Source organism: Chinchilla lanigera, unplaced genomic scaffold (genome assembly GCF_000276665.1).
Source record: "Chinchilla lanigera isolate Chin_1 unplaced genomic scaffold, ChiLan1.0 scaffold00001, whole genome shotgun sequence".
Taxonomy (NCBI): Eukaryota; Metazoa; Chordata; class Mammalia; order Rodentia; family Chinchillidae; genus Chinchilla; species Chinchilla lanigera.
Window position 1 is genome coordinate 49,498,705 of NW_004955402.1, and position 19,985 is coordinate 49,518,689.

Consider the following 19,985-nt stretch of genomic DNA (forward strand, 5'->3'; position numbering starts at 1 on the left):
TGAGATAAAGATGTTGCATTATAGAGAAAATTTTAAATATATAATATAACATTTAAATATATTCAAAATTTAATTCTTAAAAAAGTTTTAAGAGGAGACATTCACTATCTTGAGTCTCTTAGGTATCCACAATGCATGATCACTTAAATCTATTAAATAAAAGAAACCAGGGACTGAGGATTTAGCTCAGTGGCAAAAGCGCCTGCCTGGCAAGCGCAAGGTCGTGAGTTCGGTTCCTGGTACCGGAGAAAAAAAAAAAAAAAAAAAAAAAAAGAAACCTTAAAGATTAAAAAATGGTTTAATGTTTATCATTTAATCACTTGTACCCAATTTTTTGAAAAAGAAATTGGTAAGGTAAGTCATATGGAAAATTGAATGTATTAGTAGCAACATGAATATTAATGACATTTCAGAGATTTAAAAAGAAAAGATCTATGTAAAATACATCTAAAGAAAATATTAGATTTTAGATACTGTATTCAGGACATTATTAGAAATAAACTGAGACTTTAGAGAATATATAAAGAAAGGGGCTTTTTTCCTTCTGCATCAGAAAAAAACATGAACTGTAGGATAGTACGTGCTTAGCTGTATGAACTAAGGAAACATGTCTCTAATGTTTTGAAGATTATATATCAAATGGGAAAAAAGGAACAGATCATAACAATTCTTTTCATATTGAATAAATGAATGTATAATACAATGCAGAAACAATATGATGTCCAATTTGAAAAACAACTAATAATACCATTTTTAAATTGCCATATGTTTCCTCCTATTTTGTTTTAAAATCAATTATTAGGAAAAAAATTTAAATTACCAAGAGATAAGGTGGAAACATGATATGTAGTTAAATGGCCAAATATTCTTTGTACAATTAATGAAATTTCAGCTTACCCAAAACAGGTAAAAATGACATTCTTTAACAACAGTAGTGAGATAGCCCTGATGGTTTGGTATCCCAGATATTTTTTTTTTTGTCTATCTCTGGACAGTCATTGACTCTTCTAGAGACGGCACTTGATGGAAACTTCTCACATGACTTCATGGGTCGGGTGCCTTCACTCTCAGTCCCATTCAGTTCTCAGCATTTTTAAATTTAGCGTGCATCATCAATGATATACTTTTGCTGAAGTATTTTCATAACTCTTTACTATTTCGAAGATTCTTTATCTCTGAGGTTGAGTTAAAAAGCACTAGATCAATTTTTCATGCACAGTAAAAGAAGTATATTAAAATTATAAATGAATCTAATGTAGAATCTGCAACAGCATGTGAATCCATGTTGTTTTATTCGGACACATTTAATCTACTGGTTTCTGGGTTGTCACCTAGGGACTTCAGTGGTTCAGGTGACAGCAACGGATGCTGATGATCCTACATATGGTAACAGTGCTCGAGTGGTCTACAGCATTCTGCAAGGACAGCCATACTTCTCCGTGGAACCAAAAACAGGTAACAATGGAAATGTGGCCCTCTTTGTAAAAGTATTACTTGCATCTTGGCTTAGAATTAATAGTAGCTGTTCCTAACTAAATTTAGGTGATTACACATGCTATAGTTTGTTGTATTTCTTTCAATGTGTCAATTTTAGTACAAAAAACATTATTAAGGAGTAACCACTTCTTTCAATAAGAATTTATGACATTTCTCTGCACTTCTAAAATTTAAATCAATATTATATATTGCAAATATTTCAGTTCTTGGCTTCTGATTTTATAAATAGTTCCTCATTTACCTTTAAATTTTATTTGTGTTTGTTTTCTTTTATGCATTCATATAGGAAATTTTTGTACATGGTAAACTCAAATAGAAACATCTTGGCCACACAATAAAATAGGTGCTAGTCTCAATTTGTCATTCTAGAAGCTGATTTTCACAGCAATATTTATTAAAGCAATGAGAAGAACAATCTGCTAAGTCAAAAACTAAAGTTTCTCTTAGTCTTGGGTCATGTTCTTTATAAGTTGCATAAGTAAATGAGTAGCCTGTGGTTAACGTTCTTGTCGTATCTTCTTTTAAGTTGAAATAATTTAAATTAAAATTCTAACATGAAACATTGTTATTTTGATTTTAAAGTAATTATTTGATATATCTAGATTTTTTTCTGTACATGGAAGAGTGAAAGGATGTGAATATGCTGGGTGGCTGCCATTAATGTTTTACCACCACACAAACAAAAATTCTCCATTTAGACAATACCACCTTTGTCTCATAGATAGTATTAATTCGTTCTCAAATCACAGCAGGAAAAAATATTTTCAGTGCCTTTCGGAAGTGACAATTGCAATGGGCATCCACAGAGAACTAAATCTAATCTCACTCATGGCACAGTTTAGAAACTACCTGGGAAGTGTAACAGAAATGAAACACTAGTGATTAAGCAAGTATTGGACGAAGGAGGAGTGAATAAAAGCACTTGATGTATGTTCTGAGCCCTGAGAATGGAGAAAGTGTGTTCCTGTTTGAGTTAATGATAGAGCTCAGAAACCAAAATTCAAACACTCACCCTCCCAGTATATATCTGCTTCTTTCAGTCTAGAAAGATATGGAGAAGTTTCTCAAAATTTGCTTGCAAATTATAGCTCTGCATTAGTTAGTCTGTCCAAAAAACAGCATGTACTAATTCTAAGAGTTAAATAATTTGTTGTTGCTAATGATTGGCTTGCGATTTTTTGTTTGTCTATAAGTAAATGGAATTTTCCTATAACTCTATGGATGTAAAACCTTACCAGCTGATCGACTGAATAATCATAAATCACACAATTAGATTAGTATTTAAATAAATAAAAATTTTAATTTCAGAATCTAAATTAAATAAATCATATTGTTACAAGATATATTACCATTAGCTATTAGAGATATAATGAAATGAAGAAAGTTTATTTTGTAATACAACAATCATTCTAAATAATAGAACTTATCTTTCTATGGTCAGTGTAAAGATAATGTGAGCATTTTAACTGCTACACTAAGTTACTATTTAGAATACAGTTTTTTAAAGAAAAAGAAGTTACAACTTTTTGACAAAAATGGAAAATGTTCAGTCCTTCGGGACTTACAGAGCTGTAAATCAAGTTTCTGTTAGTCTTCCTTATGTGGTGTCAATCTGATTCTTATCTATGTGAGAAATAACAGCACTTTCCACACAAATGTGGGGGTTTTGGAGAAGAAAGTAAAATGTTTGACAGAAAAAAAAATGCTGAAAATATGCTAAATAAAGATTAGTAAAAATAGGCTCAGGCAATTCCTGGGTATATGCATTTTTATCAGTTTGTTTAACTACTGAGGAAAAGCATGTTAAAACCTAAGAGCACATATTCTATTTGTAGGAGTGTTTATGGGCCCCAAGACCAGAGGGCAATTGTGTTATCTGCATTCATTTGTCCTTCCACAAATCCAGAATGTGTGTAGTTGCAAACACCAATGTAGACAATTTATTTCAACAAGCCAATAAAATTACACTAGAAACGGATTACACACTATTAAAAAGACAGAAGATTCCCATTCCATATCTTCATAATAACCACAAAGTTACTGAGAGACAAATATCGTAAGGTGTATTTTCTATTCTGTAACTTGCAAGCAAGTAGATCTCATTTATGGCTGCATTTTATATGGGGCAAGAGAGGTTAAAAATGAAAAGTGGAATCATGTTTTAAAACTCTTTAAAATTCTTCTGGATTTCAAGATATACTCAGAAGTTAAACCAAGTACTGTCAGCAACCCATGAAGCCTTTTTTGAAAAATGGACTGAGTCCTAAAATCACTTGTCATTTGAAGTTCTTTCTCAAACAGAAGAGTGCCTTCACAGTGCCCCATTGTATATTTTATACATATTTGCTTTATCATAGCTGTATGTGAGTAGTATAACTATAACAAGTCACACCCCCAGAGGCCTTTTACTCCTGTTCCATCCTATAATTTTGCTCATTTTGTGGAAGGGCCTTGGCTTCTGAGTTTCCTGAGTGGATTCTTCACAGATGGCAAGAAGAGACTTTGCTCAGTGAGTTTTCATTCGGTGCCAGCTCTGGCATCCTTTGGATTTCCAGAAGCTTCCAACCATGACATTATTGGCACTTCTCTGTCTTTTTTATTATTGTTAAATGATGTAATTACAAATAGACACACTAAATGATACAACATTTAGGTACACAATTTAGAAGTACAAACTTAATAAGAAGATACTCACCTTTTACTACTTTTGCAAAAATAGAATGTATTTCCAAAAATAATTGTTTTAGCAAATATTTTTGCCTAGTTATTTTTTCAGATAAACAACAACATTCTTCTTGAAAGAACCCAGACTACTTATTTTCTTTATATTTGGTGATTGACTACTCATAAATGTCAAAAGTACTTGATTTTATAATCAAATACTATTTTATTAAATTCATTTATAACTAGTATTCTAGTATATAAAATATTTCATGAAAGGATATTTCTCAAAGCAGAAAGGATACCTTTAACATTTATGTTCACTCAATTTTCTAAGTTCTTTTGAAACCACTTTCAAGTTTCCTGAATATTTATTATCCTTAAACATTGAAACTACTTTGTCCAGGATCTATTTCAGTATGCTCTAATTTCTGTATTTGTAAGAAATATTATTAATTGAGTCTAGTCTGTATTCCTTTCTGTTAGTTTACACATATGTAAGAGAACATGTGACACAAAAGTAAGTCATAAGATGTTAGGTGTAATAGCTTTGTTATGTGAACAACTCTACTGCAATTCAATCTCAAATATGTATACATCTACAAATATTTTGCCCATTCCACTCTCCAAATTTGCCTCCATTTTATTATTAACTAACATCACACTGGTGTCTTAATTACTTTTCTCTCATTGCTGAGGCAAAATTCTCGACTCCCAAAATTAAGGAAGGAAAGGATTATTTAGCTCACAGTTTGTGGAAGTTTCAGTCCATAACTGGCTCCAAGGGCACAGTTCATGGTAGCAGAAGACACCAAAAGCAACGAGAGCAAAATGGGAGGAGCCAGAGAGCAAACCTCTTTCCCTCCCTTACATTGTATGCAGGCTGCCCGCCCCAAGGAGGGTGTAGCACTCACGCCTGTAATCCCAGCATCAGTCCATTAATCAATCACAAACTCTAGGAGCTAGTCCCATGACTGCATGAGTCTTTCGGGGGACATCTATACACAAACTGTGACAACTGGAACATATTAATTGTAAGTGTTAATTCTATGTATTGTCAGACAATATATCATATCATATTACATCTTGTTAACTACTGAAATTGTTAAAATTGAAAGTAATTAACACGTTCTGGTTGTTATGGTTAACAGTGAACTCTATGTGTGTATAAATATATTTCTATATCATATGGAAAAATAAAAGTAAAATTCAATGTAAGGTACTTCTTTTACAAATGTACATAGTTTTAACTTAAATGTGAAGGCTAGCAAAATTAATAGAACTTTAATTTCTGAATATTCTTATTTAATTTCAATTTTTCTCAATTATTTTACTGTTGTTGGATATACGTTTACTATTTGAGATATTTGGAAACTACCTTTTCCATGTGCGTTAATTTGCAAACTTTGTGATGATTTTAACTTGGAAAGTATTACTTATAGGTTCTCTTGTAAAGAGACAATTAGAGGTGTGAAAAATAAGCAGGTAACTACCAGATTTCTATCTTAATTGTGCTTTCAAATATAACCAAAACCTGAAGGGAATGAGGCTGCAATGCTTCATCCTCGCTTGTTTAGTTGTTATGACTTTCTCTCCACAATAAATTTTTAAAGATGGTAAACTTGTGATATTTAGTAATATTAAAATTATAAATGAAGGACAAATAGAAGTGAATAGGAGAGTTTTCTAACATAATTGATTGTATTGATTGTATTAATACATTTTCATATAACAATATTACTGTTTCATACAGATGAAACATACTTAGTGGTCAAATGTTGAAGATTCATTTGCAAATGTTATACAAGAAATGATCAAAATATCTTATGTATAGGTACAAACTTACCAAAATAAAACCATTAATCTATATAACCAATAAAAGAGTGAGAAAAAGATGGTTAACAAGAGAGATAAACAAGTATGCACATAAAATAGAAAAAGATGAATATATTTAAATTCTGTGACTCCTAGTCAAAGATTATTAATCCTTGCAGGCAAAGAGTGCTAGTGAAATTGGTATGTATTTTGCTATAATTGGAAGTATTGAAGGACAAAATATTTCTGGAAAGAATTAGGATCCTAAGGAGAATACTGATGTATTAGAGTTGCTAACTAAACCTATTGGGTATGTGACTTTTTCATTTTAATTATAATATTCAAAGATTAATTACAAAGTAGTATGAAAAGCCAAAAGTATTCAAACAAGGTGTTACTCAAATTCTGTATTGTTGTGATTGTAGCAACAGCTGCAAATTACAGATAGAATAATAGGATAAGTGTGTTCAAGAAGTTGTCCTACTCTGTAATTTAAATGTAAAACATAAGGATGTGTTGCTCAGGGTATGTATGTGCATGTGTATGGTTGTGTCTGAGAATACTCAGGTCTAAACAAAAATATCATTGCTGAATACAGGAATGTTATTTATCTTGGACTCCTAGTATTTTGGGAATTGGTAATAAATTGTTATTAATTGGAAAGGATGAAAAAAAAAAAGGATAAATTCATTGCTATGTAATCATAATGTCTCATAAGTCTAGAGAAAGACTTACTTTATTTACTAATAAGTTGTTCTTTCCTTAATTTATTTTCATGAAATATAAAAGTAATTTTACCACACAATATTGAGAGTATATTACATTATTATTTTATCTCTTTTGCAATACTGTGTGCAATTATAATATCCCTTTAGCCTTCAATGCACAGTAAAATTATTTAAAGTCAAGAGAACAACAAAAGAGAACTGGAGAAAGGTTGGCTATTTGTCAGTGTCCATTGTTATTATAATGGAGTGATTCATGATGCATTTTACTGGGATTTGAAATCTTGCAGGAATCATCAAGACTGCCCTTCCAAACATGGACAGAGAGGCTAAAGACCAGTATTTGCTTGTCATTCAGGCAAAGGATATGGTTGGTCAAAATGGCGGACTGTCAGGAACTACATCAGTCACTGTGACCCTAACTGATGTCAATGACAACCCACCTCGCTTTCCTCGAAGTAAGCTCTTCCTTTTGTTAATGAATTTTTTCTTTTTAGCCTACCAAAACAAAACAAAAAAGCTTTTAAAGGATTTTTTTTCTCAATTTTCTCGAGGATACCCTATTGTTACCGCATTGAACCAGAACTATTTTATAGGGACATAATTTTAACTCACTCTGTGGAATAAGAGTACCAAAGACAAATACAGCCATCATATATTTGTGTCATTTCTATCTTAAATATAATGCAACTTTTCTTTCACTCACATTTTGACTACACAAATGTTAATTGTGTTTGTATAGTAGATGCTTAGTCTAAGATTCCCCTTTGTACATGTTCTGTAAATTATAAGCTTTTGCCCATTAGTAATACAGTATCAACTCACACAAAAACATATTGCTTTATTTTTGAAGATGTAAAGAACAGAAATAAATGATTTTATTTTTCATTTCATAGTTTAATCTATTCATGCACACTAAATATTCCTCTGACAGTTCTATGCTGTTTCTGGTGCCAACATTGAGTGTTTGAAAAGAAATCAAACTAGAGCACTGGAACCACATGCCCTCATTTCAACTTCTTTGACCAGAGTGGCTTTTGACTTTCCAAGAAGAAGGAAAATAAATGTTTGCAAGGAAGATCTTTTCTGTTTGCAAGAAAGCATTTCATCTCAGTCTCTTTTTAAATGCTTTTCTTTTTTTCTTTTTTGGTTCGTGTGGCATTTCTTTGGAATACTAAAGAAAATTTAAAAAAAAATTTTGATGTCTGGAAAATGTTTTTAAGATTCATATCCAATAGAAATAGAGAACTATATTTCTTACCAACAGGAGGAAGCAAATAATATTAAACAAGAAATATTAATGATTGATGAGAGCCACTATTTTTTCCTTCAAAGATGGTTCCTTAAATATTTCATCTATAACATATTTGTTAAGGCTTTGTGGCTGGGCCTCAAATACTGCAACAGGAAAAAAAATGGTTCAATGCTTCTCATTCAAAGTAAGGGAAAGGGGACTACCCTTGTGTATTTGACGGCTTATCATGGCATAAAAGGAAGGGGTTTTAGGGAAAATGTATTATCTTTGTCTTTTGATGAAATTAACTTTTTCTCTTTTCTTTAAACTTAGGGTGATAAGAATTATACTGAGAACTTTAGTAGCTTCACTTTATCATGCTTTGCTAAGATAGAGAGTTTCCAACTTATTAGATACTCTTTTACTTGCTTAAGTGAGGAAAGGCAATGATATACTGTTAAATTTTTAATTTTTTGCTGAGATTTTCTCTACAATTTAATAACTATTCTATCCTTGAAACTTTTTGAATTTTATTGAGGACTGCTAGATGTTGGAAAGAAATCATTAAAAAGATCTTAAGCATATATTGCAGTAACTTTAAAAAATAATAGCCATCAGGTTAATAATATCCCTTAGTTATTGCAGGCTGATCAGGTTCAGCAATCTCCCGAACAAGTGTACAGTAAAAGCTAAATAAAAAGAGGCAAATGAAATGATTTCAGGGCTCCGGGAGGATCAAAGCCTTCTCAAAGAATTTGGGATTCTCTTAGGGCTAAGACCAAGACCTTCTCTGGGTGGCCCCTATGTATTTGGTTATCAGAAGAAGGGAGGGGAGTATTCAAGAAGGGCAGAATCACTCAAAGACTTCTGTAAGTAATAAATTAATACACCCAGAAGTGAGATGCCTGATGTTATAGTCTTTATCCAGTTGAGATCTGATCCAGGTATCCATAGCTGTGATCTTGTCTTATCCTTTGAGGCTTTCTGTCTTCATCCACCACTAGAGGCTTTTGTAGGGATTAGTGACTCACAGAGGTTCACTTACTATGAGTCCACAGTTTCCAGGCAAGGAGCCTAAGCCTTGGAAAGATTCAAAAGTGAACATGAAAAGCCAACTGAATAAGTCCTGCTCAGGTCTGCTTCATAATGGTCTCTATCAAATAGCTACTCAAAATCTTTAGATAATAGCAAACCAGTTTCACTGTAAAACTAAATAAATAGTCCTTTCACATAAATACATATTCCTTTCTATGTTCCTCTCAAAGAGAAGCTCTTCTTCTTGCCTCAGAATGAAGAACAAATGTGTCACAGTTTAACAGCCAAAGGGAAATGGAAAAGGTACAGGACGTAGGAGGAAGTAAATGATTAGAGAAAAATGATTAAGAATAATGTTGCTCTGAGACATTTTCTACCTTCTTCACCTGTCTTTCAAATTTTGTTGTTGTTTTGGTTTAGTTTTAGTTGAAGAGTGGTGAAAAGGAGTTATTACAAAGGTGAAGCAGAAAAGATACATTAAAATTTTCTTTCTTTTTTACTTCTCATGTGTTTAAATAAATATTGCCTATGGTCTTATGCTATTTGCACTATGTATGTTCTAAATAAAACTCCAAAAATAATTCTTATACTTGGTACATTTATGAGCTAAAAGAAAATTAATATTGCCCTGTGCATACCTCCTTTTCCAGTTTCCTGAGAATTTCTTTGTGAAAGACACTAAGTAAATGCCAGCAGTAAGCTATCAGAAATATTTAGGCTCTATTTGCCCAACAGAAGCCTGAGCTAGTCTGTTGTTATTTATGTCTATTGTATTAATTAAATTCAATTACTTCTATTTGATGATTATATATTAATTACATTGTATTTTGACATTTTTTTATTATTGAACAGCATATTTTTCACCAGTAGAGAACTATAGGAAAAGCGAATCTTCTCTTGTTTTTCCTCAGGCCATCTGTTTGTGCTGTCATAGAGTTATCATTATTGAATCAGAACTATCATATTTCTTGAAGCTATATGAAACCTGTCATTTGTCACATGTTGCCTTATTATCTTCTTTCATATTCTTAGCGTTTACTCTTGAAAAATAAAAATGAATTAAGCAAAGTTGATATCGAAGCACCAAAAATTTATTTGTGTGTCTATCTGTCTGCTTGTTTGGCTACCTTGGGGTAAAATTTTGTTCATTCCTTATTTTGAATTTCACAGGGTCTTACCAATATAATGTCCCAGAATCACTACCAGTAGCCTCAGTTGTGGCCAGAATTAAAGCTGCTGATGCAGATATAGGAGTAAATGCTGAAATGGAATACAAAATTGTCGATGGTGATGGACTGGGAATTTTCAAGATATCTGTTGACAAAGATACCCAGGAAGGAATAATTACTATCCAGAAGGTAATGCTTTATTTTTATTTCTCTTTCAATTAGGGTAACATCACAGACTACCAAACAATTATTCTGCTTTATTCTACCAAAGAATTATTCTACCAAACAATTATTCAGGAGAAATAGTTTAACTCCTTACCTGTTAGATGTCAGATTCGTGTTCCTCAAAATCAAAGAATGAATTCTAAGGAACAATGGAGGTTAAGAGTAGGAAAAGTGTATTGAGAGAAATAGTTTCTGAGAGGCAGGAGGGACATGAAGATGGGTTGCAGACAAGCCCACTTCTCAAAGGGAGTTTTATAGAGCCAAATCATGAGGTGAGTGCAAAATGGATCAAAACCATGATCAACCAATAAGGTCACAAATATAAACACGTAGGTAATATTGATCCAGTGGGGAAGCAGACCATGTAGCAAGTGTGTATGGGAAGAACAAAGACCTTTTGAGGAGGTCATGGATCAGGAGGTCCTGGGTGACTGAGGTCTATCTAGGCTGTATTACATCAAGTGATACCAATTATAGTATAATCTTTTACTTATTGCTTATCGTTAGGGGAGGCATGCAGCCCTGGCCATTCCATCTTTATCTTGAGGCATGGCCTTCAACAGGTGCTCCTCCAGCCACAGGTGTAATGTGTTCTCATCTTCTGCACTGACTCCCTAAGGGCCCAGTGCTGTCTGACTGCCTATTATATCTCTAGCTAACTCAGCTGTCTGTAGTACTTCAATGGAATAATGTACTAGACAGAGTAGCCATATAGAAACACTGCTTTAGTAGTATTTTTGAAGAAAAAAAATGTTCATTTATTATTAGGTCTTAATCCTAAGGAAAACTGAGCAACACTTCTCATAATACCTTTCCGTTTCATTCCCTGAGTAAAGCTGTAGCCCTTATCTTCAACACTGTGACAACCAGAAGCACCGTGAAATGTGCTGTTTGGAAGGTGAACTTGGAAATGTTCTACTAATGAAGTCTTAAATTCAGTGTAAAGCATTTGCATGCAAACTAAACAGTATTTCCTGCATTGTTGAAAAATTTACACTAGAAAAGCATGAAAAGTTCTGAAGCTTATAATAACCTCTTAAATAAGAATACAAGGTAGATAAAAATTCAGTGCCATCAAAAATGAGTAGCAGGGTGTGGTGGCGCAGACCTGTAATCCCAGGGGAGGCTGAGGCAGGAGGGTCCTTGCAAGTTCCAGACCAGCCTCAGCTGCAAAGTGAGCTCAAGGCCAGCCTGAACTGCATAGTGAGACCCTGGTCTCAAAAAGACAAAACAGAACAAACAAACAAACAAACAAAAATGTGAGAGTTATGGCTTCTAACACTAATTATAAATGAGCTCTTTACACACTGTTTATACATGATGTTGGCCAAGTGTTCAAACAGAACAAGTCAATTGTATTAAATGAAAATACTCTCCTTATATTAAATATTTGACATATTAAAATTACAAAATTCCGTACCTCCCCCAAACTGGGATATTTTACTAGTTATCCAAATCCAGGAGTGTAAGGCTTTAATTAACACTCCTCGGTAATTAACATATCCATAAAGAAAGTTATAATTTAGTTGTTATAGTAAGACATATGTTTGATTTCAGGCCAATGGGAAAAACATTTCTGCAATTATTTGCAGTGGGCAGCTGCTGTTTTAGCTCAGCTGGTAACAGACTTTGTAGAAAAGTTTTAATAAGTAGGACAGGCCAACTGTTGGCAAAATGTTTTGTTTTGTTGTGTAAAATAAAAGAAATGCAATAAGATACACTGCAGCTTAAAAGTTCAAAGATATATATACAGTAAAATTCATCTCATACTTAATATTCAATATAAATTAAAAATAATTTTATTCAATGTATATATTTTTTAATGAAGGTGTCATGAAAAACCAAAAAATATTTCATGGACATGAAATATCCAACTCAATAACAGGAAAATACATTTTGCCCTCAATTCCTGGATATTATCTCTAGAACTTTTAGAAAATTGTAAAAAGTGAATTATACAAAAACTAGATAAAAGTCATTTAATCTAAAAACAAAATCCATGAAAAACTGGAGAGGAGAAATTTAATTCTAATATATGGTATGAAAACAACATAAATCATTATTTATGTAAAAACAACATAAATCATTATTTATGATAAAAAAGCAACATAAATCATTATTATTTATGTAAAAACAACATGAATTATTATTATTATTTATGTGTAGAAAGTGGAGAACTAACCAACCATCTAGTTGGTTAACCAAGAGTCAAAAATCCCATTTCACTGAAATATTGAGATTTTAGATATCCCTGTAAAGCCAAGCTGTTGGCGTGTCCAACTTGTCTATGTTACATATTCCACTTTTCCCTAATTGCATTCAAAGCCACAGAGTAGTAAATGCTAAACTATATTTAATTCTTGCAACAGAAATACTTTTCCATCTCGTCAGAATTTCCCTTTCTTGTCCAAAACCTCAGCTTTACTTACCTCTCCAGTTCATAAAGTAGCCCTCATTCTTTAAAGTAAGTATCCAGATAAAGAAAGGGAACAAAATTGCTTATGGAAAAAGTTTTTTGCAAGAAGAGAACTGTTTGTGTCATACGGAGTGTCAATGTGTGCCTTTGATAAGGGAAATGACTCTAATAATGTAATGTTGATGTTTCATTTCGCAAATACTATGCTTTTTTCATAAACCTCCCTGTGACCATTAGGGATTGGGGCAATATCAAAGGCTTTGTGTAACTATCTGAGAGAGCTCAGGCTCCGACTGTGAGCCAAGTGGGCAGTCTCACCAAGTCAGGATTTCAGGGTGTGCTGAACAAGGAGTTCTGCGGCAAAGGCAAAACACTGCCCCAGGTAGACAAGGAAAAAGGACACTTGAGAGAAAATCACCTGGGCAAGGCTTTCACCATCACAGTCTCTTTTTGGCTTCTTCTTGATATGTAGCAGCTATGACTGTGTATTTTCTTTCCCTTCAGCCTTATTATAATTTGGTTGTCGTTGCTTCACTCCTAAGAAATTTAATGGCTCCTGAGCTCATGACCCTCTTCCAGCTTCTCAATCTTTAAATCCCTCTGATCTACAAAAAATTTCTGTTCAAAACTCAGTGGTATTTTATAATTTCAACAATTTTTAAAATAATCTACCTGTTATTAAGACAATAAGGCAGTGATACAACCAATTGAAAAGAAGTACTGAAGTATTTATTGTAGAATGATAATATCATATAGTTAGGAATTCTAAACAATTTTATTAAGGTTTTTGAAATTAGTGGGAGTTTCAATTAATGACAGCTATAAGAGTAAGTTTAAATGGATGGCTTCACGGTAGTCACTTCATAAAGACGTTTGTGTGAAGTTCTTGCCTAAATCTACCAGTAGGAGCTGCAGCCCACTAGTGTGTGTGTGAAGCATATCCATCCCTTTCTTTCTCAGACCTGAAATCTTCTGTCTTAACGCTGTGTCATCTGTGAGCCTAACATAGTCAAACTTCTCTTTCAAACCCACATTCATGAAAAGTTTCTATATCCTGTCTGAGAATTGAATCCCTGCTTGCTTTTTCTGTAACTGGTTTCTTTGGTGTGCTTTTTTCAGAATTAAAACTTGGCCTTAAAATTCTCTCAGTCTGAACTAACATCTAATTGTGGCCCTAAAGGGACAGGATTGTGAGTTTCAGTTCTTTTAACGTAGTTTTCAGTAAACCTTGGACCCATGTTACATCCTCAATAAAGCACTTCCAGAAAACATTTACCACCAGTGGAGTCTGCCAAACAGTATATGAGCCACTTAATTTCAGCGCTCTTTCCACACTGTAAAGTTGTAAAATTATCTGAAATATTGAATGGATTTTTTTAATCCAACTCACAAAAGCCTCTTATCTAAAACCAAAAGATTTTGATATAAGACAAGTGAGGATTCTTTCTATCATCTCTACCATATTTTAAATTTTTCACTGAGATAAAAAATGAAATATCGTAAACAGTAAAACAAAGTGAAGCATTTGTGGCTAGGCTTTGCAGGACCTACCTAAGCAGTTAAAGCAATGTATATGCTATTTTTTGGCCATTTAGGAGTGCTTCTCTGATAATATTTATAACCTGTTTACACAGGGACTTGAATTCACAAAGTGTAGATGGAAAGATTATACTGCATGAGGGAAAGCTGTGTTTATATTCCACGTGGAATTCTCTTTTTTTATACTTCTTTATGATAATTTACAACTTAGATACTTTAGTTTTTTATTTTTTTCCTTTGAGATATGCCAATTCTTCCTTTAGAGTATTTCAGTCTACGATGTAAAACCTCAGTTGAAATCGAATATAGACTTTTTCTCCTATAAAATACATTACTCTAAAGCTGCAGTATAGTAAAAAATGAGCATTTTCAAAATGCATTTCTTGTGAAGGATAACTACATATTCAGCCTCAGGAATACATACACACTATTAAAATAACATATTGGCTAGGTGTGGTGGCCACATACCTGTCATCCTAGCATCCTGGGAGGCTGAAGCAGGAAGATTACAAGTTGGAACCCAGCTGGGGAAACAGAGACTTAGCAAGACTTTGTATCAAAATTAAAAAAAAAAAAAAAAAAAAAATTGAAAAGAACTGGCATTGTAGTTCAGTGCAAAGTCCCTGGGTTCAATTCCCAGTACTATAAAAACAAGCAAAAAGGAAACAAGCAAGTATAGTTTCAAAAAGATATCATACTAAGGCTTCCTTAGAACAATTCTGCTATGTTTTCTTCCTAATCTCCTCATATCCCACATTAAAAAGGCTGAATGAATTCAAAATGATAAAGTATTATTGTAGAGGCATTGTGAAGGCTGTCTTCTTTGTTTTCTGTGGGTGGGGAGCAGCTAGAATCTGCAGTGATTTTTACTGTGTAAAACAGCTGTGCAGGCCTGTAATGTCGCGAGTGTACTTTTCTGTATTAAAATGCATCCTTTGCCTGCTCCTTGAAATAATGAGAGGCTGAATCCCAAAATCAATTATGTATTTCTCTACTTTCTAAAATGGTGATGTATTTTAAAGGAAATTTAAAGCAATGATATTTCCAGTTTATATTTCTTCATGTCTTTAAAATTTTCTTTCAAAGGTCTTATTCAATAAATTCAGCTGCCAGGGATGCATATTCCTCAAAGCAGATCAAAGATATTGCTCTCATTTGACTATGAAATGGAATAAAATTTGGATTATTTTAGCTTAAGAAATGAGGTATGAAAGATTAATACACTTACTCCAATTTGATGGACTACTGGATTTCAGACTATATTTCCACTGTATTCCAGGCATTGTTACCCTGTGCAAACAAGTACATCTTTATATCACTTTCATTATTATTACGATCATATAGGTAGGCTTGTCATCTGCTTAAATTTCCCCGTGTTTGACAGTTTAAAATTACAGATGAATTTCAAATTTTGTAAGGAAAATTGGTGAATCAACATTCTTTGAAGAAAGTTAATATTAATGTAAATCTCAACACATGAGAAACAATGGTTAAAATAGACTAAGACTCTGTTAATTTGGAAATATTTTCCACTTTCTTTGATTTTGACATTTACCGTACTATTTTTCACAGAATATGTGTGTGTCAAAGATATTTTTCAGTGAATTCCTCAAGAAATTTATTTGGCAGAATATAAGTCAGAGACAATGTAAAATCTTCCTTACCTCTGTCTTTTGCCATGGCATAGTTATTCTTAGATCAGCTTCAATAGGTAGAATTTCAAAAAAGATATTTAAGAAATAGAACTGAGAAGATTTAGAGATTGCATAAAGAAAATAGGAGGGAAAATTTAACAATAAATTCAGTGTTTCTTGTTTGGTAGTTGAATAAATAATTATACTGTTCCTTTAGAATATGGATATAAAGATAATAGTACAGTTGGCAGTGTATTATTTTGGGCCTATGTATTATAGAGGTAAGTGTGAATGAAGTTATGAATGAAGGTCAAAGATAAGGTGTAGAATACAAACCTAGAGCTAGGAGTCACCTGAACATGCACAGCAGTCAAGACTAAAGGGATGATGGAGAATACGTAATGCGAGGACAGGGAGATACAAAGGCAACAAGCGAGGGGAAGATATTCCTCGTCAGAACTAAAAATTTTAAGTTTTTATAGCAGAGAACTACTGGGAGAATGCAAATTGTTTTATTCTCCCTGAACTAAGATAATTTTAAGATATATTAAAAATCATGTAAGTGTATGTCATTTAGGCTTAAGTAAAAATTTATAAAATGAATATTAATGAAATCAGTATTCAGATAAAGGAAAATGAACTGAATGTATAATATACAGAAGAGGTAATGGAAGGATTCTAGCATCTATGTTAGATAATAGAGACAAGGCACACTATTTAAGAAAATAAATACAGGGACTTGAGTTTTTGATGAGCTCAAAACCATTTGCATGTCTAGATCTTACCTTTTCTCTACAGTGTAATTTGTCTTTTCAAGACTGGTTTACTGTATGTAATTTTCCTTGAGTATGCTGCCATCCCATGCCACAAATGAAGGTACCATCTCTTACCCAATTTTTCTCTGCAGTTGTACCAAGTGAATGCTGCTGCTTAATAAATTACCCCGAAGACTAGTGCTTACAAACAGCGGCATTTGTTTAGCTCCTTATTGTGTGTGTTAAAGAATTGGCTTTCGCTCAGTAGAGTAACTTTTACGCTGGTCGTAGGTGGGCTCATGCATGCATCAGTAATCAGCTACTGTAGTTTGGTGGCTCTGCTCTGTGGAGATGGCTGTCTACCTGATGGAGCACCTAGAGCCAAAGGACATAGGTCTCCATCCGTCAGTGGCTAACCCGGGTTTGTGCCAAGAAAGGCAAGTGCAGAAGCTATGTCTTAGTTACTTTTATTGTTGCTGGTACCCTGTACCCAGCACTCAAAGTTAAAGGTAGAAAGGTTTATTGCAGCTCCCTGTGTGTGGAGGTTTAAGTTTATAGTTGGCCGGTGCCAAAGCAGGCTGGCATGGCCGAGGAGAAACAGTTCATGGCAGTCAAAGGATAGCAAGTCAAGTGAAGTTGTGAGCAGCCTTCTTTCTGTCCCTTGTGTTCTCTCCAGACTACGTATACTCAGGTCAGGTACCACTCACACCCAGGGGGGGCTTTCCTATTATCCACACCCAAAACTGTGCCAAATCAATCAGTGGACTAAATGAATAATCACACACCCTAGATTCCAGCATCACATACTCTAGATCCAGCCACCTTTGAAAAGCCCCACAAGCTGTCTGGTCTCCAGAAGTAGATATGCAGAATTGATAAGTTATAGGTTACATCTGGTGGTCCCCCAAAGCCTTGTGTGCTCACAGGAGGGCACAGAGGGAGTGACTGGATCATGAGGGCGTGATACTTATCAGTAGATTCATCCAATAATGAGTTGATAGCTAAATGCCTTGTTGGGAGGTGAAGCCTTACTGGGGTGGGTAACTAAGGCGTGGTCTGGAAGGATCTGTCTTATTCCTTCTTCCCTTGGTCTCTCTCTCTGGCTCCTGTTTGCATTGCCACAAGCGGCCATCCTCTGCTGTGCTATGCCTCCCTGGAGACGATGGACAGAAATGTCTATGAACTTTGGGCAAAAGAAACCTTTCCTCCTTTAAGCGGGGGGTGTCGGGTACTGTCTCTCAGCGGTGAGAAAGTAACTAAGACATGATATAAGAAAATTCTTGCCACACTGCAGTGATCAAAGCTAGACAATGAAATGAGAGGGAAAACACAGGAGAAGAGAGAAACTATAAACTATTTTGGACATAGAACAAGCAGAAAAGTATTTTGAGGTACAGGTGTACCTCAGAGACACCAAAAAACCTTCAGGTCATCCAGTGGACTACATGAATAATCACATACCCTAGATTCCAGCATGAAACATCAAAGACAAGACCGCATGTCAGGTAGACTAGCTTCCACAACTTTCATCTCCCCTCCACCTAAAACACAAAGTGTGTGTCAAGACCAGTTTGTATTTGCCACCAGTTAATGAAGGCATGCAGGAAGTATGATGAACAGCCTTTGTGTCAGTTCATAATTTGGACTCAGCTTCCCTGACAGTTTCTAAGCCTCTCTGTGAAAATCACTGGGCACAATGGTAAGACATGGTGGGAAATGCATATCTTTGGCATGGTAAGTAGGTGTGACTCTTTCATCTTGTCTGGCAACAAAAACCTTGCAGATGTGATTCGTGAAGGGGCCTGAGATAAAAAAGTGTTTATGGATCATCTGATTTGGCTCAGTATAAGGAGAAGGAAGGTTGCAACATGAATAAGAACTAGGAAAAAGAAATATGGTAATGGAATGAGAGGCTGGAGAGCTGAGATTTGAAGGTGAAGGAAGGGACTGTGCACTGAGGTTACCTGCACCTTCCAGAAACAGGAAGTTTTCTCCCTGGAGTCTGTAGAAAGAATGCACACTGTTCACACTTGGATTTTCAACTTCAACCTCCAAAACTATTAAGCAACAAATTTGTATTTTTAAGCCAGTATATTGGTGGAGATTTATTGTCATAGCTGTAAGGAATGAATACAGAAGCAGTGGGAAATACTTCTGTGAGGGAGAAAGTTAACCCAGACAACAGAGCATAAGAAAAGCCATTTACTAAATAAATATGGATGGGAGTCTGGGTAGACTGAAGCACACATTCTCTAGTCTATGTAAAGTAACGTGTGATGGCAGTAGACACCTTGATGGTAACGCATTCCATTTGTTTCTTGAGGTCACCACTCCAGCAGAGATGGCTCATTGTCTATGTCAGATTTACAGAGATTACTTTCCTTCTTTGCTCTCTTTCTGGCATTCCCATCTACTCTTCTTTACTTTCAGCTTCATGCTTCCAATTCATTCTGATTGTTTTTACCTAACGGGGGGCATAGCTGTTTAAATCACTCTGCCAATGTTACTGTGCATGTATTTGTGAGAAAGATGCTCAAACCTTCCATGACTGCATTGCTAGGTCATCCAAAAGATCTTACATGATACTGTAAATTGTGAGAATTCATGAGTTGTGCGTAGTCTATTTGTTAACATTGTAAAACTCCTACAATTGTCTAAACATGGAATAAACTATTAAAATATATAATATTAATGAAAAATATTATTTAGCAAATTATGATGTCATCATAAGTCCATATAACATTTTGAAGACTGTTGTGGATTTTGTTATTGGTCAGAGATTTAGGAAAAAAAATTGTATCAGAATGTAATGTGTCAATATCACTTGAAAATATTTTTAAAATATATCTACGGCTAGGTTAAAAATGTTAAGTACTTACTGAAGGCAAAGGAAAGTTGTGTAACTAAGTGATGGAAATAATGATTCTTTATATTTATATAATTTTACTTGTAATACCTTGATCTGTGTACATACACTGTCTTGATATCAGTTTTGCTGAAGTATACAAAGTAAAGATTCTTCTAGAAATATAAATAGAACTGGAGACACCCTGTAATCTTTTTGACTATTCTAAATTTATACTCTATTTTGTTATGTTCAAACAATTTCTTTAGACTTAAATTTTTTCATTCATTCAACAATCAGTGAATCTCTATTGTATTCAAGAGAATATTAAATAAGTAATTTTGGTGCTGTCCTAAGCACGTGAAAGTCTAATATGATGCAGATATAAAAGAATCAGTCACCCTAGAAAAGCACACCCAGAGCTGGCCAAACTCT

At 34.1% G+C, this 19,985-nt stretch overlaps 1 protein-coding gene across 1 annotated transcript in view; it reads left to right on the forward strand.

Moving 5' to 3' along the window:
* Positions 1–19,985, forward strand: part of Cdh7 (cadherin 7, type 2) — a 123,840-nt gene that overhangs the window by 53,891 nt on the left and 49,964 nt on the right. Inside the window, exons 4-6 of the mRNA XM_005373040.2 lie at positions 1,336–1,455; positions 6,989–7,156; positions 10,138–10,325. Coding sequence (XP_005373097.1) covers positions 1,336–1,455; positions 6,989–7,156; positions 10,138–10,325 — 476 coding nt within the window. The remainder of the gene's footprint in view (positions 1–1,335; positions 1,456–6,988; positions 7,157–10,137; positions 10,326–19,985) is intronic.